General features: G+C 37.3%; 1 protein-coding gene and 2 long non-coding RNA genes across 10 annotated transcripts in view; 1 reads left to right on the top strand and 2 right to left on the bottom strand.

Annotated features, from left to right (window-relative positions):
- The window catches only part of astn1 (astrotactin 1), a 339,165-nt gene that overhangs the window by 119,672 nt on the left and 194,000 nt on the right, over positions 1 to 25,493 (top strand). For all 6 annotated transcript variants that reach the window (XM_020710964.3, XM_011486592.4, XM_011486591.4 and 3 more), the window contains one exon: positions 872 to 1,022. In XM_020710964.3, coding sequence (XP_020566623.1) covers positions 872 to 1,022 — 151 coding nt within the window. The remainder of the gene's footprint in view (positions 1 to 871; positions 1,023 to 25,493) is intronic.
- On the bottom strand, positions 7,887 to 10,660 carry LOC144986798 (uncharacterized). 3 transcript variants are annotated; one of them, XR_013650637.1, is made up of 3 exons: positions 10,526 to 10,660; positions 8,739 to 8,864; positions 7,887 to 8,457 (listed from the first exon to the last, which is right to left on the bottom strand). It is a non-coding gene; the product is annotated as an uncharacterized LOC144986798 (long non-coding RNA). The 3 variants fall into 3 exon arrangements; XR_013650638.1 differs by lacking the exon at positions 10,526 to 10,660 and adding an exon at positions 9,603 to 9,740; XR_013650639.1 differs by lacking the exon at positions 10,526 to 10,660 and adding an exon at positions 9,040 to 9,165.
- Positions 11,073 to 12,638, bottom strand: LOC144986799 (uncharacterized). Its single transcript, XR_013650640.1, has 3 exons — positions 12,511 to 12,638; positions 11,370 to 11,459; positions 11,073 to 11,209 (listed from the first exon to the last, which is right to left on the bottom strand). It is a non-coding gene; the product is annotated as an uncharacterized LOC144986799 (long non-coding RNA).

Here is a 25,493-nt window from a genome sequence, read left to right as displayed (position 1 = left end):
GAGCAGGAGGCGGAAACACTGACTCACTGAAACACGATCTAAGAAATATTTTATACACATCAGGGTTCATGACAGGAAGTACATGACAGATAATTCTAACTGACTGCATTTTTTCAAAGGCAATTGCTAAAAAGACCTAAAAGTTAACGTTCTGCGTGTTAAACTTTACTGGGATAATTGGTTAAAGACCATTTAATGTTAATTAGTGTTTTTAATTTCTTACGATGTTCTTGGAGCATTTAATATATGCTGGTAGATGAAGATGATGATTAGAGGACACTTGAAAATTCCGCTTAAAATCGTTTTTTTTTTTAGTTTTATTTATTTAAATATGGGAATCAGTAGCAGACGAAAAAATGCAGTTTGAAAAAGCTTGTACATTTGACGTACATTATACAGTATGCTGAGTGGCCACATTCCTCTCCGTTCCATTCTGAGTCATTCACTTGCAGACAAATAGATCCATGTACGTCTTTGTTTTTCTCGTTTGAGCTGACATCTGGCTCAGAACTGTACGGCTGGATAGCGCCAATAATGCTTGCCATTTTTGTTGCACCTGTAATGTTGGATTGGGTGTATGAGGGGCTGCAAACTTGCTGGAGAGCAAATAAACAGATCATGTATAGTTGACTGCGTCAAAGGTCCTTCCCACAACTCCGAGGCAAATTTCTAATGAACTACTGCCGCCCTGCAGAAACTATGTCATAGAAAATGACACAGTTTTTTTTTTTGTTGGCTCAAAAAGGTATAATCATGATTAAAAGGCCACTAGGAAGGCTTTAGCAATAGATTAAGAGGGGATTGGAGTGATTCTTTTTTTGTGTGTAAGAACTAACATTTCCTCCTCGCTGTCACTTTAACATATTTGCAGAGAAGAGTTGATGATCAGTTCCTCCTTTGACTCTTTGGAAGTCCTCCTGGACTCTTTTGGACCTGTCAGAGACTGCTCCAAAGACAACGGAGGCTGCAGCCGCAACTTCCGCTGCATTTCCGACCGAAAGCTGGATTCCACTGGATGTGTGGTGAGTCAGTCGCCACTTGCAAATCCCCCTGCAAGCCACTATATGTCAACTTCACCTTTCAGAATATGACCTTCCCTGACTTCAAAGAAAGAAAAATCTAATTCAAAGCATCCCTGAACATTATAGCAGTATGCACACTCTATCTTCTGATGCCTGTTCATGACACTGTGGACCGGGGGATCTAAACCTTCGGGAAGTTTTGAACTCATGCCCAGATACAAACTGACTTCAGAGGAGGTTATAAAACTGTAATGTTTCATAGATATCCTGTTGTGGTCAACAGTTCTTCAATCTGTGTGCCTCCATAAATATTCATGCACATTTCTCCGGGGCACAGTGACCCACATCAAGGACACACAGCAAATACAATTTCTAAGGTTTCTAACAACGCTTCATTCCTTTTAGTCCGACAACATATTCATCGCCTTCAGGTGCTGCTTAGCAACCACAAAATGTAGCAACAAACTTTGTTGTCTTCTCCATCTGTCCAAGACTCCCGCAATACCATTCTTGTTATTTGCAGAATTTTAAAGCTGTCTGCCAGTGTTTTCCTTCTCTTTACATCCCCTGATCCCCCCCCAACCCCCCTCAATGGCCGCTCCATCCACCAAGCAATTTAATTTCTTTTCAGGAGCTTTGATGTACTTGAGTAGAGCTTTTCAGGTGATCTAGGAAGATGATGTTTATGCAATCCGCTGCGCTTATCTTATTTTTGATGCATCTCAAGCACAGAGAAGCAGCTTGTGGGATGATTTGAATCAGGTATATAGATTAGAGTAAGAATACGTGACACAAAAACAACTTTCATACCATGCTGGAGTTTGTTTACTGGCATTTCTTTTACCCCAATCGTCCATCTTTATCTGAATGGCGGACATGAATCTCATCCTATTCATCAGACAGCATCAGTCAGAATCTAAATTATTTATTACAGTTGTTGCCATAATAAAGTAGAAGCACACAGTGTCTCCTATGGGTTCCTCTGCATTAGTACACATTAGTTGTAGTAAAATAAGTAAAATAACAGTAAATTAAATTAGTACAATAACATTTCAGTTAAAAAGGGGAAAAAAAGAAAAAAAAAACGACTTGTACCACGGTAAATATCGTAGTCACTTTGGCGAGGAAAAGTTTTAACAATGCTCAGAATAAATCATTACAAGTTATTTCAGTACAATTTAGTTTGGTATGTGTATTTTGTTTTGTTATATACCAATTGTTGTGAAACTTAAAAATAAAAAGTAAAAAAAAAAATTAAATTTCAGTTCAGCAAAATAAAAGTGAATATGAATCCAATTTCAAAAACACAACTTAGTAAAAGTAAAAAGTGCAGAGCAGTAAAGCAATTCTATTGACAACAATTTAAAGTATGTGTAACTTCTTACTCTTTTCCTCTGACTCTAATATGATGCCACTGAATTTGATGTTAAAGGGCAGTAGCAGGGGGGCTCAGACCCAAATAGCCAGACTATGTAGCTTTCCAGCTTTGGCATTGTTTTATAGGAGATCATCAAAGATGCTGCTCTTTGGCAGTGATTAAAATATCTGTAACTTCACAAATCCATGAGTCTTCAGAAGAACAGCTTGAAGATCCTCATAACCATTGCTATGTTCTTAGCTGTGATCCAAAATCTTCACATTTTATTTACCGTATTTTCTGGACTATAAGTTGCCCTTTTTTTCATAGTTTGGCAAGGGATGCGACTTATACTCTGCAGCGACTTATATTAGAAATAAATTGAAATAAATACATTGTTGACCCTCCTGTTATGTTCATTTGTGAGGAACAGAGATGATGTTCCTGGGTCAATTTGATGTATGAGGTATGTTAAGTGTTAAGAGTATGTTAAGTGACTCAGAGAATCAGCAAACCTTTTTTTTTACAGTAAGATCTTGAAGGCTAACAACATAATATTCTATTTTCCAATGATTTCATAGATTCAGAAATGCAAAATGACAACTGTTTCTACAAATACAGGATGAAAACAGAGTATTAGTTGGCCAATGATGCTTCATGAAAGGAATAAATAAATAACTATGAGAAAGAATTACTGTGAAATTATGAGATAAACAGTCTGCTATTATTGTGTCATATGAGGTTTGTAAAAGTTATTAGTTCTTGGTCTCAGATTTTGTCAAATAAATTTCCCGTCAAAATGCGACTTATCTGTGTTTTTTTCTACTTTATAATGCAACGTATTATAATGATATTATAATTTTTGGGCTGGTGCGACTTATACTCCGCAGCGACTTATAGTCCGGAAAATACGGTATTTAAAAAAGAAGACAGAAATCTTCCTTCTATAATAGGACATCAGAATTTTAACTTTAGAATTATGACAGTTTTTATTTAAATGTTTTTAATAGAAAACCCAGATAAACCATCAAAAGGAGAAGCATACAAACTATTATTATGGGTAGTAATATTGCTGCAATCACAATAATTTTGACCTGAAAATCTCCATTACATCATGTTTTTTTCTTTGATGTTTTGGCACGTTATGGTATTTTACTTGTGTCTTGTGTTATTTTTAAAGATTTACGCACCTACACCTTACCAAATGTCAAACTACATTTTTTTTATAAAAAAAAGAAAACGTTAAACCCATTTCCTTTTAAGTTTGAAATATGATAAGGGTGTTTGTGGGGAAAAGTCATTTATGTCCATTTTTAAATTTGATCAGAAAGGCCTTACTAGAGATTCTTTTAAAAACCTGAATGTTCCTCCAATCACCAAACTGAAGCCATCAGAGCCTAAAACAGATTTTTCCTTAGTTGCCAAACAATTGAGGTTTGTGATTTTGGTGTACTTTTGCTTGGAGCTACCTTGAAACTTTTTTTAGACCTGATGCAACATATTGTGTGTGGGCACACGTGTGTATAGTTTGACCTGGGGCTTAATTCAATTGGAAAGGATAGTGAGGATTTCTGTAAGTTGCAGCAACATTGCACAGAAATATCAGGAGTGACATTTTCACCACTTTCAATCTTGCACAGGGAGATGACTTACTGCATAATGTTCAGCCGGGCTTTTGAAGTCACTTTGGCATTTTTTTTAACTATTGAATGGCTTTTTAATTTGATTTTAGCATGATGTGATTTTTTTTAAATTGCTTTAGTATTTAATTGTTGCTTTTTTTTAAAGCAAAAGCCAAATACACTTAAATAATCACATCTTCAGAATTCTGTTCTCGACTGTTGCAGTTACATGAATTCAGTTACCTTACTCCTCTCGGTGATTAACATAGCTTTGAATCAGAGCTACTCTTCTATTTTTTGCACTTTAATGTATTTTTTTTATTTAAGCTGTGAAACTATGCAAATGTTTTATTTTTTTAACATAGTGATTAGTTTTACTTTGAAGCACACAATGCCCAAATATAAGGTTGATCTTTTTCAAATTAGCTCTCTGATTTATCAGATTTTGTCAACTTCTCTAATATTCCCTGCAATTGTAATCATATTTTATTCAATCTGGTTATAATTCAAAGCATTTTTGTGTCAGTTACAAAAATTACATTTATAATTGTTTTAAACCAAAAGATAATTATACATAAAATGTCTTCATATTCAACTTTAAAAGTTTATTGGAAATCTAAATGTTAAATTTGAATCTTTTTTCACTAGGAGCACTTTGGCCCCCAACTGAAAATGTAAGGGGCACAACCAGAAAATTTAGGGGCGCATACCGTAAATCAACATGCTAAACAGATCTACTAATTTCCACTGTATTACTAATAAATACTTAAATAATAGATGCAGAAATTACAATGTGCTGTTTACAATTCAGTGTCACATTTTATTCTGCACTTTTGAAGATGCAACAAGATAAACTGACAGCACCATCGCTGTCATGACAGTACAAATAGTAAACAAAATACCATACATTCAGAATTTAAAAAAGTGCTTACTAACAAAGTGATTACAGTAATAACCTTTCGGTCATTTCACAGTTACAAACAATACTTAAATGTATGTAAACAGTAGGGGCACTGGCCAATGACATTCCACTAGAACATGTAGGTCTAAACAACTTGAGCCTTTACTCACTCCCCCTTAGAGCAGATCCTCCTGTGTTCCACTAGGAGGCTCAGAAGGCCAGCCCTTGTAATTTGGCCCCCTAGACCTTTTATCCTGACTGAACCATGTTTGCACAGCTTCCTTGGCATCAACTCTTGTTTTATTCAGTCTTCTATATCTGCTGTTTTCTCATTTAAACATCCTTATTAATAAGGTTCGGTTAACACTGTTGAGTTATAACTAGTAAACACAAAAGAAGACTCAAATTCTACAGTTCTGTAACCTCCATCAATGGGATCTCCTGAATAATAATAAAAATAAATAATACATTTTATTTATAAGGCGCCTTTCTGAACACGGCTTCTCTTGTCTACCATTTACTGCTGGACACTTGGCAGCATTTCCTCCCAAACAGCTGAGACCCTCAGTATGGCTTGAAGATGATTGTCATTAAATCTGGACTGGACTTGGACTTATTGATATTTAAGGTGGAGAATTCAGGGAGTATGTGCTCCCAATTTTGATTCTGTGTTGAATTTTGTTTTTTTTGTTTACTCTTTAAACCACAAATCAGTACAGGAGAAACAAAATTCAGTTACCATTTTTGGATTTTCTTTCTTATGACTTTTTGCACATTTAAACCCCGGTCACAAGTTATTGTAGAGCAGCCAGTCACCCACTCCTATATTTTCATAGCGGAATTCAAACTGTGGTTTGTAAAAGAACGGGCGTTGTTCACTGGAGATCAGAACAATCGATACAGATAACTGAGATCAGAGAAAGGCTCCAAAAACGGATGGAAATTCATGTTGGCGACACCAAATAGGTGCAGCCAAGATGCACAATAAGCATGTTTGAGATCACCCAGGTGGACGCAACGCTGCACAGATCACCTGGTGTGTGACCTATATTTTTGTTTTTGCTCCAACATCACCTGTCAATCATCACAAAAATATCACGAGAAAGGGGCGGGAGCAAGGCGCCAACCTAGCGAACACAGCTGGAAATTTAGTACTGCGCTGACTGCAAGCCGCCCAGATGACTACAAAACAATGCATTATGGGACATGTATCCTGATGGGTTTTTGTAGTTGAGTGAACAATTAAAAAAATTTAAAATACCATTTGATTAACATAAAGGCTACATACATTACAAAACATTCAAATAAATATAAAAGATATAATAACACAGATCATACTAAGGGGGAGCGGCATACTAAAACTAAATTGAATGTTAAGGACATCTCCAACTACCTTTTCTCGTTCAGTCTCGCTGCAGATTCCCCCCCCCCCCCCCCCATCTCCCCAACGATCCATGCGAGGCACTGGTTCATCTCAAACACATCTGTCGTTGCATTTTCTGCACGTGTTTTAAGTGTGTCTAAGACTAAATCTTGTTGTCGCTCGCATGTGTTTAATGTTAAAGCCCCATTAGCTGTCATGCATGTAGGTGTGGGACAGTTATTCTCCTCAGCTGGCTCATCTCCCGCAGGGGCGGTGTGCTGCAGTCCGGGTCTGTGCGGCCCAGAGAAAAGTTCAGCACGGACTGCATGTATTTAGAAAATTACGAGCGAATAAATACGTTCTAAAAAGGAAAGTAAGGAACTCCTTAATGTGGTCTGAGGAGGGGGCTGTCAGGTCTCCTGCCTTAAATGTTCTCCTGCTTTCAAGCCTGGTCATTGCCACGCCCCCAAGAGTCATTTACCCCACTGTGATTGGTTGCTTTGACAGCTCCGCGCACGACACAGAAAAAGTGTCATTCATACAAACTGGCGGGCCGCATTAACATAAAATTTTCATATTAAGGCGGGGGCCGCAAAATATCATCTTGGGGGCTTCATATAGCCCGCTGGCCGCGAGTTTGAGACCCCTGCTGTAGACTCTGGCACTGGTACAGTAGCCGCAGGTCGGAAGAACGAATCAATAGTTCGCTTGCTCATAGCTCAGACGCACCCATATCAGGTTGTGATGATATTTGTCTCCGTTTCCTTCCCACAGATGTTTACGCGCGCTCGATTATCTCTAGGCCCCTCCTCCTCCACGCATTTTAGCCACTTACAGTGGCCATTTCCTATTCTTCTCACACGCATTGGCTGCCTCCTAGACAGGCATCACCTAGTGAAACGCGAGTGTGTGCTCGCGTCTCATGAGTATTTGTGCGAATGTTTGTGTGCGTGTGCGCTCGCTTCTCATTGTTTATTTCATTGCTCATTTCATTGGTCATTGACGTGCCCCTTCCACGTTTAATGTATCAAAAAATATGGAGGGTGGGGGAGGCAAATTTACTGGTAGCACATGTGCGACTGAATGTAAAATTCAGTCGCACACTCTCAAATTTTGGACGCAAAATGCGACCATGGTTGCAGTATGGAGCCGTGTAAATGTTGTAGGTATAAAATAAATCAGATTCATTTCTCAACCTAAATATCAAATCTTAAACAAAATGTAGAAGTTGGTAGGGCTTCTTGATACACTGTCAGAAAAAATGTGCAAAATTTGTACCTTTAGAGGTACAATGGCTTGTCACTGGGGCAGTACCCTCAAGGGTACAAATGTTGTACCCTTTTATATAGGTGCGTATCTGTACCCTTTCAGTGTGTACCTTTCAAAGGCAAATATGTACCTCTGTGGACTAAATTGTACCTTATAGTGCTATGGTACCATAATGTACCTTTAAAAAAGGTACAAATTTGTTCTTTTAAGGGTACTGCCCCAGTGACAAGCCTTTTGTACCCTTTGATGGCAAATTTGTACCAGATACAGCACATTAAAAGACCAGTATACTGTTTATATCATTTATTAAACATTCAAAACAATTACAAATCTGACATTTCACAGTATGTACAGTGTCACAACAGGATGCATATATTTACAATTATTAGCAATTTTACAATAATGAAAAATCTATATTTTTCCTTCAGTTCACATTGCATTCATTGTAACTATAACCTTAACATTTGATCAATTGTAAACAGCACATAGCACTTCAGTTACCATTTTTAAACCATGAAATAAAACTTGTGACATTAACAAAAGAAGCACTAGACCTCATTTTAAGTACATCTTTCTACTGCATTCTACATTTTCTAAAAATAGATAATAAAAAAGTAAACTCAGAACCAAGTTTAAATGCATAATTTAAATAATAAAATGCATAAATGTGATAAGATAATATTGATACGAATTCTAAAAAGAAGAACTATAAAACACACTAAAGATTACCAAGGATTACGTTTATGTCAATACCTAGTAGATCCTCTGCAAGCATCTCTTCTCTTGCTTCTTTGGAGACTTTGGCTAATGGAGCTTTTCTTTGAACAAGCTCAAGCACCTTTGGCACAATACTGGTAAACGCCGTCCTTGAAGCGCTGGCTTAAACTGACAGGTGATGGATGCATTCGGTCAACATCAAACAACTGAAAATTGAAAAAAATTAGAAAATTAATCATTCACTTTAACTAAAACAAACAAAAGACATAAAACATTCTAATATTCTTTGTTACCATTTCCCTTTAGTGATCTCATTGTATAAATATTACTTGGCTTGAATGACTATATATTTATATATGGGTTTAGAAAATTACAATGTTTTTACAATTGAGTTAAAGCTGTTAATGATCATTTTAGCAGATGTCTCAGCTTATATTAACATTCAAAATGTATTTTAAGCTGAGAACTGATTTAAAATGTCACTGACCCCTGAGGTTGTCTTCAAGAAAGGGTACTTCTTTAGTATATCCTCTCGCACCTTGCTGTACTGGATATGCAGGACATTCACATGACCTTCAACGGATGATGCATCCTCACCAATGACAGCAACCACCTATTGGATCAAATTTAAAAGTCCATACTAATAATAAAAAATACAACTGCAAGCAAAGTTTACTGGGGTTGAAGCACTTTGAGATGATGTTTAAAGACAGTTTGTGCAGAGTGGTTTGGAGTTGATAAGAAATTAACTTCTGAGTTGTAGGCGGGGCTATTGACACAGTAGTCACCCTCTGCTGATGTCCGAACATCCCTTTGTTTACGCCCTCTCCCTCTAGCTTACAGTCCTTCCAACCTAAAACTAACATTAGTGGTGAAAGCAAAATGGTGACCAATATTGAAGCTTTCCGGCCATAGTTTAGATCAAGCTCAGACAAGTATGATGAAGATGTTAATGGATCTGTTTGTCTGCAAGTGGACGCATCAGAATAGAGCAGAGCAGAGGGACTCGGACCCACCTCATTTCATGTGGTGCGTCACAATAGAGAGCTTCCTCAAACTGCATTTATTTTGTCTGTTCCTGATTCATCCCAATTTGAGTGAATACTCAGATGTGCAGTTTCAAACGTGTTCTTTTAAACGTGCCCATCATGAGAAAAATACTGCGACATGTTAAAAATGGGGGACCCACTCCAATGAAAGTTATTTTTTAAAATGTAGCATTTTTATGATGACATATTGTTATAAGATTTAAGAATAAAACTGTGTTTCTGAATATTTATTTTCTCAAATTGGGATGAATCAGGAGCAGATGAAAAGATGTAATTTGAGAAAGCTTGTAGTTGTTACGTACAAGCTACATTTGGCAGGCCACAAGCTCCCTGCTCCGCTTGTCTTCATTCTCCTCGTCTGAGTTGGCATCTGGCTCACATCTATAAGGCTGGATAGCTCCAATATTGCACGCCAATTCTGTTGCTTGGGGGTTGTGAGGGACTGTAAGGTATCGGGAGCGTAAACAATGGCATGATGGGAAGTTAAGGCCGGTTAACTCTGCAAAACAGTCCTGTCGAGAACTTGAAGGTGAATTCCAATTGAACTGCAGAAACCATGTCCCAGAAAACATTTTTCCCCCTCAAAAAACTGCATAATCAATGTCTGTCTTTGTATAATAATAATGGATTGGATTTATCTGCGCTTTTCAAGACACTCAAAGCGCTTACAGTGTGTCCATTATTCATTCACTCCTCATTCATACATGGTGATGGTAAGCTATGGTTGTAGCCACAGCTGCCCTGGGGCAGACTGACAGAGGCGTGGCTGCCAGTTCGCGCCTACGGCCCCTCTGACCATCACCGGGATCATTCATGCACATTCACACAAGGAATGTGAAGTGAAGGAGGGTGAAGTGTCTTCCCCAAGGACACAACAACATTTTTTGGCTGGTGGGAGCGGGGATCGAACCGCCAACCCTTCGGTCATTGGACGACCCGCTCAACCACCTGAGCCACTGTCGCCCGTATAGTCAATATCTTGTTAATTATGCAGAGCTTTGTTGAAGGAAATACAGAAGAATTATATGTTTGTATGATGAGGACAGTATTCCAGAATGTATTCAATGTGTTGTGACTTACTCGGTGCAATCTGCTGTTTCCCTAGAAAACTTTAAACTAGTTTGGATGATCTGCCTCACTGCACTGTTTGACAACTAAACTGAATTGGAAAGACAGCCTGACTTTGAATGCTTGAAATGACTTTGTGAAAAGATTATTTACTTACTTTGGCAAGAGAGGTGTCTTCAACTCTTCGTCTTGTTGTAGGACTGTGTTGTAATATTATTGTGTCATCTGAGTCTACTTCAGTATCTCCACTTGAACTGGTATTGCAGCTCTATGCAAGACAACTCGGCTGATCTGTCAAAGTATTAAAGCTTTCAGTTACTGTAATATTTTAATTAGTATGATAGCAAAAACAAAAAAAGTAAAAACAAAGATTTTTAAATACTGACCGACTTAACAGTTTAGCCGATTTATTATCTTGTCTAAGACAGCAATAGGATATAAAACTCATACTTATTTGCCCGTGTTTTGTTCCCCACACTATCCTGTCAAATAAATCATTAACCCTCAGACTCCTATTGATGCAAATATACAATCAAAACTCTTCAGCTCAAAAATGTTCTTAATTTAGCATGTACTTGAAAGCAAAAACACAGATTATTTCCCTTGGAAATAAATTCAGGCATCAAAGGGGAATTTACCCAAAACCATTCAAAACAAAATAGATAAATTACAATTTAAAAGAAAAACTTCACCTTCTGGATTTGTATCTTCGGCCAGACAAATTTCCAACACATCAAGGTTTGGGTTTTCAACAGGAGATCAAAAACCTCATCATCAACTTCTGTCTTTGAGTCATCAAACACTTTCAAGTCCAAGGTTGTGATGTTGAACTTTTGGACAGCTGTGAACACAGCAAAATTATGTTTAGAATACAGCACAGAAATTATCTTTAAATTAAAAAGCAATTAAAAAAATCTGTTTGCATCACAGCTGACAGTTTATCCACAAAGTTGACTGATTCCTGTAAAGAAAATGCTGGAAATTGTGATGTTTCCACTCACCGCATTCCCAAAAGGATTTGAAGGTCAGCTGAACTTAAAAACATTTTTTTTTTTGGCGTTCGACATGTTCACGCACAGCTTGCATCTTTCCTGGTGGGAAAAAAAATAATATATTACAAAAAAGAAAAAACATTACAACACCAAAAGGTACCAACACAGCATTTATTCAGATCTAAGCCCTGTTCCAAATAAATGTATACATTTTAAAATAGTAATGGCAAATATACAGTTCACACTAGCTGCCACAGCAATGTTGCAGAATTTGCAGAACTGCTAAAAAAAACACTGACGACAATGCACTGGCTTCTAAGGACCTACAGATTTATTTCTTGGAAGTTCATTTAAAATTTTTTATTTTTTCCTGGTTTATAGATGAGTTTTTGGTATGGGAAATCGTGACGAGTATCTAGAATCACGGACCTCCATTTAAAAAAAATAATCTCTGCAGGAGAATGTTCAAAATCAACAACACAGTGTAAACTTCGCTTGACCAACAATGAGCGATCATGACAACCTAAACAGTCTCTGTCACTGTCTTGCATTCGAGAAATGGTGGCTGCGCGCGCACAGCAGTTAAGGCAGGCTGACATATAAATGGGAAGGACCGCCATACTGCGGTGCAAAAAAAACAACAACACGTTATTGGACTCCTACACATTACAGATTAAAATGATTAACGCATTGAATTCGACGGACCTGATAAATATCAGTAGGAATTATGGAGCTGGTCGTTTCAAAAGTAGCTGGCTTCCTTACTAAGAAAGACAGAAAGAAAAAAAAGGGGGGGGGGGGGGGGTAGGCAACAACAACCGGTGCATCAACGACAGCGTACATACATCGGTAAAACGGCGACAGAATTATCTTGTGAAAAAATGTATATATTTCAATGTATTTAACGGAATGCGGTACAACACCAATAAAAACAACAGCTTAATTTATTTAATGGCTGCATTTAGCTGAACTTCAAACGGCTGAGGCTAACCGTTAGCAAACTCCTGCTCGTAGTTTGCAATCTCCTCACAGGCACATACACGGTGGAATAGCAGCATTCCTCTACACAAAAGTTATTCCTTACAGATAAAATAACCGAACCCGCTTAAAACAAGTTTCCAACTTATTCTTGAGCAATTAGCAGACTTACCTCAGTCACAGCCTCTATCTTCCTCCGGCCGCTGCGGGATAACAAAATGGCGGAAGAAACGAAACTTGAGAAAGTAGAGTGGGCGTGGTCTCGCTGGTTTACTCCAACATATTTCCTCTACGTTTTTACACCTACTTAAATAAAAATTACTGATGGTAACTCCGAAAAAAGTACTCTCTCATTTTTCCTGTGTAGGTACAAAAGCTAAAAGGTACTAATATGTACACTTAATGTATCGTAGTAACAGAGAAATTTACTTTTTTATGAGAATGCATGATTAGAAAAAAAATAACTTAAATTAACAGCTCAAAAACTAGAAATTTAAATTGAACTTAGGCCAAGTTAAAGTACACCATATAAGGTGAAAAACATCAAATAATTTTGTCTACATTGTGCTTTTGCTCTAAATTAACTATAAGTATATTTTTACTTATATATAAGTAAAAAAAAAACAGGCTCACACTAATACATGTTTAAAAGTTATTATCTTGATGCTCTGCACAATCAATAAAATATAATTTGCTTGTGTACTGTTCAGAACTAGTCATAAAAGATGTGTGGTCTCTTAAATATATTTGGTTATTTAAATAAATAACCAACAACGTATTAAATGATTTTGGGTGACGTTTCATACACTTTGAATTATTACTTTTGTCACACAAGTGATTGTACCTTTGTTTGTGGAATAAAGGGTCCAAATATGGGCCCTCTGATGGTTTGAAACATATTTGTACCTTTTTTATCCTTAAATGGTACATATGAGTTCCCTTAAGGTGTAATTATGACTCACTTAGGGTACAAATTCACCATTTGTACCCTAAGTGTTCACAAACGTACCCCAACCGTACCCTTTTTTCTGACAGTGTATCAGCCACTTCAGTTATGGTCCGGTGGTACATCCCATGCAGGGGTTTGTTCTCCCATGAGGGTCTTCCAGCACCGCATCCTCTATTCTCCATTGGATCTTGGATGTTTTATTGTGCCAAAACATCCATGGTCTGTATCTCTTCCTTTGGCCATCTTATTATTCCTGCAGGGTATCTGATAACTGGCAGTGCGTAGCTGTTTATTTTCCGGGTCTGGTTCTTGTCATTGAGCTGGCTTCTCAGGACTTGCCTTACTCGTTGGAGGTATTTAGCTGTTGCAGCTTTCCTTGTTGCCTGCTCCAGGTTGCCATTTGCCTGCGGAATTCCAAGGTACTTGTAACTGTCCTCAATGTCTGCTATTGTTCCTCCTGTGTGGACTATCTTGCCTCTCTTTGTCACCATCCGGTTGCATTTCTCGAGCCCGAATGACATCCCAATGTCAGTACTGTAGATCCTGGTGATGTGGATCAGGGAGTCAATGTCATTCTTAGAATATAGCATGATGCCATCCATGTAGAGGAGGTGACTGATGGTGGCCTCATTTCTGAGTCGGTATCCATAGCCAGTCTTGTTGATTATTTGGCTGAGGGGGTTCAGACCTATGCAGAACAGCAGTGGGGACAGAGCATCCCCTTGATATATCCCACATTTGATGGACACTTGTGTAAGTGGTTTGTCATTGCAGCACACCACACCGTGTATCAAATAGTCAGCTTTTTCAAAAATCTATTTGAACCAAAAAAAAAAAAAAAAAACCACAAAGAAAGTACACAAAATTGATTGGAGATTTATTTATTTTGTAAGTGACCATGGACTAACAGACTTCACAAAAGCAACCGTCCTTGGCTTCCGCGTTGCCTGTTAATTTTGGATAATGGACACCTCATCTGCCATTGTCCTTTACCTAAAAATAAAGCCAACTACTTACCATTGTTTTGCCATTGCAGATTGTTTTTAGAACACAATTCCTGCGATTGAGCAGGGAACACTGTAGTTCATTAAGATTTACATACAGTTGTGTATTTATCATTTTAAATCCAATTTTTACTCTTTAATTTTTACATTAAGGTATATATGCATGCTAAGTATTCATGTTTAATCTTCATGTCTTAATTCATGTTTACCATTCAATCTGCATGCTTTTACTAACACATTACTCTGTTCATTGCAGTACTTTTTTAGTGTGATAAAAATTCAGTAAATGTGAGAAAAGTTGGCTAAATCTGACAAAACTGTGAATTAATTTGAACCATTTGAACTTCTACATTGAACACCCCAGATATGATGTAATTTGAGGACAGAACAGCTTGTGACTTGCACTTTTGAAAGTGTTTTCTTTCAGTTGAAGCTTTTACCCTCTGAACGACCTTTCTTCCACCTCCACTGTTGGACCTAATTCATTGTGCTTATTATCCGGATATGAATTGTGATGGAACTGCATGGTGCTGTGGTGGTTAGCAGTGCCACTTCAAAGCGCTAAAGTTCTGATTTTCTGGCTGGGGAGATTGCGCGAAAAAAGTTTCACTTTGTGCATAAATAGGTTTTCCCTTGGTTTCATGCTGAAGCTCTTGAAGGACCGGCACAGCTTGGCGTGATGGTAGAGCTTCTCATCTGAGAAACAGTATGCAGGAGAGTGTCTCTCCTCAGGTGAAGTCACAGATTGTGTTTTTTGAGTTGATAGCAGCCATGCTGTCACTACAGCACAATTAAACCCTCGTGAGATCATCTGACATCTCAGAAAGCTGAATGGAAAAATAGTACCCTTTCTGGAGTTAAGACGACTACCGCATGCTTTGAATACAGAAATGAGTGGTTTGGCAATATGGCAAAAGATAAAGTTGAAACATTTCTATTGCATGTGGATATCAAGTGACAGTTCTGTGTAATTAGCTGAGAATATTTGGCAACAGTTGTAGTTTTTAAACAAACATTGGCACAAAAATGAACAATGACAGATTAAAACCGTAGCAGATTAAAATCTTCAAAATGGTTCAAGGGTATTATAATTAATATAATCATCATTCATGTTGAGTATTTGAAAAGTGTTCAAATCAAAGTTCAAACACATTTTAAAAATCCAAGTAAACACAATTTAGAACAATAAAAAAAAAGGTTAAATGGTGATAAATGGTTTTCACGTTGTTCTGAATTTCAAATCAACTTAAATTTGACTCCAATATCATGAGTTTACTAGATTATACTATAATTAAGTGATCAGTAACAATGAACAAAAATTGCAGATATCCACCACCTCTGCTGAACCTCTACTCCCACTAACAACTTCAATAAATGATAAAACTTTTTTTTTAAAAGAGACCCATTATTTCAGTGATTGATTCTGATTGGCCACAGGTTTGCCTTTTAAAAACCAATATTGGACAACCAAGAAAGAAGTTCCGGTCACATCGCCTGAATCCAGAGCATGGTTGGGGCAAACTCGGTAGCCGTTACTTTGACAATTGCATATCTAATTGTCCACTTCTTATGAAAAACCTAAGAAATAACAAAGATAAAGTACTAATATTTGATTTGATATTTCTTTCGCCTTGGTATAAGCGGGATGTCCATTATCATAAATTAATGGACTTTGCAGAAGCAACCATCCTTTGCCTCACGTTGGACGGTTCACTCTTTCATGTCGTCCAATTATTTCTGATAATGGACACAACATGGAGCATTATTCCAACACACAAGTATCTTAGAGTTGGTTTAATATCTTAGGCTTAACTTTTTTATCTCATTGCTTCATTACTTTACATGGACAGCTTTTTAACATCTAACTTAAGCCCGCCTCTAATTTGTATTCTAGAGCTTGCTTTCATGTTTGGAAGTCAGTCGCATGCCATACAGTTGCTGCCTTGTTTAATTACGATGCTAATTACACAGAGGTTGCTAGCACAAATTGAATTAAAGAGGCGGCGTGAATTTGCCCTGGACTTTTGTTTATTTAAAGCTGTCTTAAAATGTATCCCACAGTTAATGATAAAATAAATCATATTAGCTTAAAACTGTTTGTAGTCTGTCTTCCATAGTTCAATGAAACAATTATATATTTTTTGTTTATTGATAGGTGTTTATGCATGTTCCATGTACATTTTTTGAACGAAAAAAAAAAAATCTACTTTTGTTAACAAAATTATAGATTCTCTCCCACACTAACATGCATCATACCACTGTCCATCATAGCACAGAGCTGCTTTCCGCCACCGCTCCATATATTAATGTGGGTTTTAGTAATTATCTTGTGACTGTCGAGCTTATAAATGAGCCTTTCATCCGTCTAATCAGGTTGCTAAACTGGCTGGGCCCCAGCGACGTCATTTTACCCTAATCAATTAACACCTTGTCCGACTCCGTGCTGCCAGTTGCTGTCTTGTCTGCGTTTAATATCTTCACGTATGAGAACGTCAGTTGACGGCGAATTGTGCATACTGACCGACTCGCTCTGGCTCAGTGATGTATTGGACTCCTGGGGGGAAGCAGCATGTGACACGCACGGCGGCAAAAGTGTAATAATCACAGGATGGGGCTGAGATTAATTAGTTCCATCTTGTCACTTGTCTCCACAACAAAACGTTGAAAAAAAAAAGTTACAGGAACAGATTGCAACCGAGATGGAGTGATGAGTTTAGCTGAGCACTTAATATGTAATCCCAGAAAAAAACAGTGGAGGTTGTTACTGTTTGAATGTGTTGATACATGTATCAATGCCCTCTATTTTCCTTCAGCGAGAGACATTGATTCTGTAACTCACACTGATGGGATGGACAGCAATGACACTGGGATGACATTCAGACTTGAAATGTGTGAAGGGATGGTTACAAGGAGAGACAAACTTGGAGAAGTGAGGGAATTGAACTACCAGAAGGCAACATGTCTGATGTGGAGGACACTCACAAGGACCTCAATGTTCCACAAGCAAATAGCAACCATCAAGAAGCCATGGAAAAAGGCAACCTTTTTCCATGGCTTCAGAGACTGAGGTAGGTTTTGAGAAAATCAGCCCAAAGGAAAGTAGCAATCTAGGCTATCATCAGCTATAATCATTATTAAATACCTTCAGCTGTGATGAAAACTGACCAATATAGGAAATGTAAGCTATTTTAAGACCAGAAAGTTCTTTGTAAAAGAACCTTGAGAGCTTTTGCTGAAGTTTTGGGAAATCCCGAAAACGTTGATCATGGCCACACATAAGCACCTCCATACGGGAGTTGATCCGTACGGGTGCTGCAGGTTTTTCAGTTGTCTAGGCCCTTAGGGGGGTCATAGAGAGCAGCGGGTACATCTATCAGAAGCACAGGTGTTTCTTGCAGTATACCCTTGAGCCTCGTATTGCCACCTTACAGGACACCATAAAAATGGAACGTACGACTGTTGTGGTAAATGTATTGTGAAGTATTTGTAAGGATAATGGAAGTTACACACACTTATGAAGTGTGGGTAACGGCGTCAAATGATGGCCTTTACGCAGCACTCTATTAGTTAGCTGCGCGTACTGGCTCCTTACTGGCCGTGTCCAAAAACTGCACATGGGTGCAAGGAGCGGCCACTTTTCACTTGACTAGCACTAACAGGCTCCTTGCACAGTGTGCAGGATTGAAAAAATCTCCCCGATGTGCCTGCGTCTCACCTTCTTTATCCTTACTTACACTTGTTATAGTTTGTTACGCCCTGACGCCTGCAGCATGCTCGCAGAAAAAAACTGTGCATGAACATTTTCTCCCTACAGTCTCACCCAGTGGTCTACTGCTTTAATATGTCATCCCCCTTACAAGTTTGCCCATTTTGCACCCACAGACAGCCCGTTTTCACCTAGAAGGGCAGTTCTGAGGTCTAAGATCCTGGATCTAGTTGCGCACCTAAAAGTTGGGGGTAAGATGCTAGCGGAAAAAGCTTGCATGTAGTGTCAAAATCAGGTGACTAACTGGTTTGCAGGAGCAGTCCAGTATGAGTTTAAATTCCATGGTTAAGGCGAGATATTCAAATGAAATGAGGCAAATATTAACCTTGAGGTTTTCTGAAACTAGTAAACGCAAACTAAGGGGTTTAACTGAGCAGAGGTGGTTGTGATGTAAAACAAGAAAAGAAAGGTTGTAGTGATGGCTTTACAACCCTGAACTTCAGAAAGAAGACATAGGAATAATGAGAAAGATCAAAAACGAACTTCCTGTTACAAACTGGTGCACTTGAGGCTGTAAGCTCCAGACTGAAGGAGTCCTCACTCGTCTGTCCAAATCATTGCTCTACCAGGAAGTACTGAGATATTGTGAAGTTAATCCCTGGCCTGAGAAGACCATATGGAACTCTTTGCTGCTGGCTGAAGCGGTTTATTGCCAGTCTTCTCCCTGAGGCAGCAGAAAGCAATCTTAAAGTGGATGACATATCAGGACAGTAAGCAGTGTTGACTGTAGTCAATACCTGCCAGAGATATAACGAAAATATAGTTCCAATAAGGATGGCAATGAAAATCTATATATCGTCACTACTTTATCTGCTTCCTAGGAATGCATGTTTAGACTTAAAAGGTTAGGAAAATTTATTTTAAAGAGAATTCAGGAATATTCTGAATTTTCTGGCTCTTGAGAAGACATATATACTAAAAACATCTCATAAGTGTACTTTTGAATAGAAATTTTATGCTGTTGATTTTGTGATAAAAACATCTTTAGGGAAAGGATTGAATATATGTGAATAAGGGCATAAACAGCAACAAAAACAAAAAAACACACAAAGCGTGACACTCCTCTGTGATGGAAGTTCACCAGGAACTGCTGAACATCTGACCTCAGAACAAAAAAATCGTTCAATTTATTGTCATAATTGTAATGCAACTATCTTTTTTTTCACTTTAAAAAGTATTGTTGTTGAGCATTTAATATGAATAAAAAAAAAAAGTAAAATAATGTTATCTAATTGTTTTTGGGTCCCTTTGTGTTATGGTTTTAGTTTCTTTGCTTTTGTGTTTGGCTTCCCTTTTTGTTCTGTCTGGTTTTAAATTCAGTTTCCTGTTTTATTTTGAAAGGTTTCCTGTTATGTTGTTGTTTTGAGTTTTACTTTTGGTCCCCATCTGTCCCGATTGTTTCCACCTGTGTTTTGTCTGTTCTGTATGTATTTCAGTCCTGTCTTTCCCTTCCTCTTGTGCTGCTCCATAGCTTGATGTCCCTCCTTTTCAAGTGTCTCAAGCTTCGAGGTTTTCTAGCCTGTTCAGCAGTGGTTTTGGTTTGTAGTTTTTTGTTTAGGTTATTAAAGCCTGTTCCTGGAACCTTCTGCCTCCTCCTACTCTCTGCGCCTGGGTACTCCCTCATCCCCCGTCGTAACACTATGCTCAAATTTTTTAACTTTAAGCATTTATGCATCATTTTTAATATAGTTGTTAAGATTAAATATTTGGTATTTCAAGGATATTTTGTTCCTGTGGTTTTTAAACATTTTTATCTAAATAAATTACTTATGTGAGGGCTAAAAATAAATAATTTTGCCAAAACTTACTGACAAAATCACTAAAAGTATAGACTAACAAAGTACACATACATACAAAACAATCTACAAGATTTTTTAAAGCCTAATTCCTGCGATCATTGGAAGGATTATAGACTCAACAGATTATTAAAATAAATTCTTTGAAATAGCCTCGTCACTTATGGGTACAAGGTGAAGACTCCCCTCCAAAATTTGCCTCCAGCCTTCAAAAAATAAAATGAAATAGTAAAAACAAAATACTTTACATAAAACCCTTCTTCCTGATATCAAGATCTTTTTTTAAATGTATATATTAAATTCCTAGCTACTAGAGCAAGGGTAAGGGCACATATTTCACATAAATAAAGTCTGTCTTGTTTAACTTAATAGCACATTTCTGCGTCTTGCATCAAAAACACAGAAGTTAATGCTTTTCTTTTTTTTGTTTTATATTCAACTTTGGAAAAAAAAAAGCCAAGTAGAGATAATAATTTGTCTTAATAATTGTCTTAAAAATTTTGCCTTTGGACAATAGAGGTAATAAATGATTACATTTGGTAAAGTCACTGCAGTAAAGTCTCTCCTTAAGAAAAAAAAATCTACCCGGTACTCTGGGTGTTTAGACCCTTAACCATGGCGGTTTCTGGAATTGAACTTCCTAAAATATTTTAATAATACACCAACAAGCTTTCAAATGCCCCTTATAATGTGGAAAATATGGTGAATTTATGAGCTCAAAGCGTTGATTTTAAAATATAAAATGATGCCAGTTCACCGAAACGTAACTGGATGTAAAGGTTCATCCTGTTGGTACAACTTATAGAAATGCGTTAAAAAAAGAACATCAATTAATATTTTTTCGACATCCAATTGCAGTTAATGAGCTGCTTTTAACTATAGTTTAGCATCCTCGAACAGTTTTGTCAGACCGACTTCTCAGAAGAAAGAGAAAGACTTCAGAAAAGCTGAGAAAATCAACACTTATCTCATTAGTTTTAAATGTGACTTCAGTAGACTTCTTCAAGAAGAGTAAAAATAATGGCTTCTTTTTAAAAGAAATGTTTGTGGTGGATGTTTGCTGCAAATTGTTTTTGCTGCACATTGAAGACTATTATTTCTTTAAAGACGACAGTTCTTATTTTTAATTTGAAATATGAGTTTAAGCTTGTTGTAATGAATCGACTTTAACTTTTTTGTGTTAAAATCTTTAACCAGAAAAAGTGATCTGTCTGAGAGAGAAGGTAGGTCTCATAACATATACTTTATTTTTATTTATCTACATACTTTTCTGTGAGTTTGAAACCCCATGAGAAAAACTGAGAAATGACCCATGCCACATAGCGCTTATCTTGTCAAAAAGGATAGATATTTTAAATAAAAAAATGTTTTTATATAAAACCTCTTTTAACTGCAGAGTGAAACAATAACCTCTATAAAATCTATATTTTCGTACTTATATCCCACTAAACAGATTATTATTCTGCTTTTTTTTACTTTATGTTCACCAATACATAAACCTATGAATGTAATTTTATCAAGTTACCAGATGGATAGAAAGAAGGCCTTTATTGTCACTGTCCACGTGTACAATGAGATTAAAAGCCGTCACCATAGTCCTCGCAGTAAAACAGTAGACCGGCATTCATAATATAAACATGTAGGTTGGAGTGTAAACAGTGTGTTTAAGTAAGAAAAGTTAAAAAAAAAAAATGTTAAAAATAAATAATTATATAAGAGATGGAAGCCATTGTTGTTAAAAAGAAGGTAAACTGGACTATAAGCATTAGTGCAGGTTGGAAAAGAATACAGAACATTTTTGCAAAACGTGCTTGTTATAAAATAAAATGAATTATCATTGGATCAAAAAAGATGAAATACAAAGAGATTAGAAGGTTGAAAAATTCTAAAAGTTTGATTAGAATGTGTCCTTTAATTAAACTTAATAAAAAATAATATAAACCAGCTAAAATAACCGCTTTGTACACTAAAAATAAACACAGACAAGATGGCTGAAAACAGTGCAAATCTTTTATAAATATAAATAATTTTCCTTTTGAAGGTGAACCTATGGTTTAGTTTTTTACTTTTTTGTCAGTTCAACATTTACACACACAGAAATAAAAGACTTTATGCAGAACAGTAAAAAAAGAGATAAATCATTGTTGTGATCTATTTAAAATTATCTCATGGTATAGTTTTTATTCTAAATATTGTGTAACTGTCCCAATTTAAGATGGACAGACAGGATAAGTGGTGTCCAAAGATTCTCATTTGATTCTTCTGGAAGGAAGATAAGCATTCCTTCATCCTGCTTGCAACAGGTAGATGGGTAATTGGCTGTTTGCCCTGAACTTAAGTTTGGACAAAAATGGCAGGTCATAAGAAAGACTCTCCTGCCAAGTCCATGATGGGAAAACAGAAAAAGTCCTTTGTAGGACCTAAACATGGGAGACACCAGACTTTTTGTCATGGTTTGGGTTCTGTCTCCTGTTTTATTTTGAAAGGTTTACTGTTATGTCAGGGTTTTGAGTTTCCTGGTTCCAATCTCTCTTGATCGTTGTCACCTGTTTCTTGTCAGTGCTGTCTGTGTGTCTGTCTTTGTCTCTGCCTTCCTCTTGTGCTGGTCCATTACCGCCTCTTCCCTGACTGTCTTCTGCCATGTTTTCCTGTTTTACCCACTTAGTTTTGTTTCCTTGCTCTGCAGCACTTTTTTTTAGTTTAAAAAACCACTTTCCCTGGAACTGTGTGTCTCTGCATTTTGGGTCCTTCATGCCCACCAGCCCTCCCAACCTGACACTTTTAAATACACTAAAAAGTGGCTTTTACCTCCAAGATTTCAAACCTTCAGTCTTTACTCAACGCAAACAGAACAAAGACCAAGGCAACAAACATGAAATGAGACAAAAGGAAACCATTCCTTTAAATGACAATTAACAAAGGAGAAGCAATAATTGAAGTGAAAAACTAGTCGATAAACCTAAAACACCGATCCTCACACCGGTGTATGCTAAAAAGTAAAATGTGGGGGCTGCAGTCCACTAGTTGGATTAACTGATCTAAGTTTAATTAGGTATTTCGTAGAAACATTTGCCAAAAAAAACAATCATTTTTTATGTGAAACTCTTCAAGAATTAGTATTTCTTTGAAATGCTTGACCTTATCTTGTAAATTCTCTTTAATTGTTCCTCCCTATTGATCTACCTGTCAGACAAATTTGAAGTGAATGGCTTATCCAACTCATCTCACAGGGATTTGTTGCCGTTACACAACACCACAGGCCTGATTCCCTTAAGCCCACAAAGCACAGCAGGAATTTATCTCCATTAGGAAACAGGATTAAATGCCATGGAGGTTCAAGGGGCCCTTCTGAAAAAAAAAAAAAAAAACAACAAAAAAAACTATGTAGAGCTAGCTTCTTCCACAGTGGAGAAGACAGGACTTTCACTCACTGTCCTATTATTAAATGATACAAGATCAATGGTTGATTTACTTTCCCTTCTAAGACTCTTGTTAGTGTCAGTGGATGATCATTATCCAGTGACCTGCACATTACTTTGTGAGGAAACCCGCTCGCTCCACTTAGATTCAGCCATAAACTACAAATGCCAAACAATTAGATGGGGTTCTTTTACTTGAATAGCTGCGTGTTTCAATCACAATTAGGTGATATGAAAAATGTATAATTGCTGATGAATTATAAGCCACCCAGTTGACCTTTTATAATGGCAAAAATTCCACGTTTTTTAAGTCAGAATACAGTTAAACTTTAGAAAAGTAGGGCTTTAACCCTTTACAGTCCCACCCCGATCGGCTTTTGATGTCTTGACAAAGCGTTTCCGGTGGTCTTTTAGCTATGATTATCCTATTTTTAGCTCAAACAAACAAACTTATCTTTTAGGACATAATTTCTGCAGGGTGGCAGTAGTTCATTGGAAGATCATCTCTAAATTGTGGGTGGGCTTATCACTGCACAGTCAGCCCACCTTCACACCCCGTCATCCTTTACACCAGCTAAAATGCCAGCTTGGAAAACGAAGACATGCATGGATCTAACTGTCAGCAAGTCCATGCATCATAATGGAGCGAAGCAGGTTGATTGTGGCATCTACCTCACAGCTACAAACAATTTCTGAAGACATTTTTTTTCTATCAACGTCTATCAAAAGTGAGCTGATTTTGTCATAGAGAAACAGAGATTGCCCCATTATGCAACACTTTACGTTAGTAATGTGTTCCAAATCGGTGCAAAGCCAGTATGATAAGCTACTTTTCTTTTCGTCAGAATTGGCTGATTCTCGTTGATCGTGTTAACCGTCAAAAAGGCGTGAGGTTTTTAGGTGTGGCCAGTGACCACTCCGGTGTTAAAGGCTGTAAAAAAAAAAGTTAAGAGAGAAGTTCCAAATATATTTTTAAAAAAAAACAACTCTTTTCTTACATCATTTAAGTTCTTTACAATTCTACCGCCACAGCACTTACACGAAACAACAAAGACGTTGCTAAAGTAAATATATCAAAGATAAATGAAGTTTTGTCATGTTAGTAGGCAAGGTCTGTGCCTTGTCTAGACTATTTTAGAATATTTTTACAAACAAAATTTGCTTGAAGCTAAGAATGTAATAACAGATGTAATAAAAGAAAACACAGAGACACTGCATTTCTGTTGTACGAGGAATTGATTTGCCTAAAAGCTCCTTTTTCCTCTGTTCTATTTCAGTCTTTTGGTAAAATCTCCCTCCTCTTATTCTCTTATGAATCATGTTGCATCATTAAATGATTTCCATCTAAAATAACCAAAGACCTTTTCCAAACACAACAAAGAAGTGAATGAGCTGTTCTGATCAAAGTTTATGGGCTCCGGGGACTGTTTGGAAGAGGAGTGGTTTTATGCAGAGGATTACGTATGATTCACCCAGGATTATCGACCGACCCTGTGAAACTCTAAAGTGATAACAATGCACAGCAAAGACTTCAGCTGCCACATATTCCTAATGATTATTGTCCTAGAAATAACTGGACAATAGCCCAGAGTTATCACTTTTCCGGCTTGTCGGAAGCCTATTATGGCGGTCAATAACCAAAGCAATCTGTGGTTATCAAGCTGCTCTGCAGCGACTCATCAATACGCATTCGCTTCTGCCTGAACCACATATTCACTCTGACTTCAGTAAGTTCCAGTGATTTAAAGACTGTGCCACAGATGTGTTCGAGAATTCAATTTCTCATGTGCTCTTTGCGTTACCAGTAATAAATCATTTATCACCATGTTCTCTTTGAGGGTGACAAAATCAATAACAGTTTATCAAGGAAGCAGGACCAGACATCACTCATTCACCATGTGGCCCCATTCTGTACAGCGACTTTTTACAAATGGATAGTTGTGGTGAAGTGCCGAAACCCAAGTAACCCAACAGGAGCCAGAATTTACATGACAACAAGTCAGCGGCTGCTCATGCAGAGTGGCCTGCTGTTTCTGACTGCAAAAGCATTTACTGCTTCCACTTTCAAGTGAGTTGGCATGAAATGCCAACAGTCTGTAAAAGGGAATTAGCAATAACATTTGTTTTAATCACACAAAGTAGCGTTGTGCAAAGCAATTGTATTTTTTTTCTCTGGCTAATCTTATTTTGCACATATTTGCAAAACATTATCAGGTATTGA

Source organism: Oryzias latipes, chromosome 17 (genome assembly GCF_053564925.1).
Source record: "Oryzias latipes strain Hd-rR chromosome 17, Olatipes_Hd-rR_3.1".
Classification (NCBI taxonomy): domain Eukaryota; kingdom Metazoa; phylum Chordata; class Actinopteri; order Beloniformes; family Adrianichthyidae; genus Oryzias; species Oryzias latipes.
The sequence above is the reverse complement of the archived record's forward strand: the minus strand, read 5'-3'. Positions and strand labels throughout refer to the sequence as shown.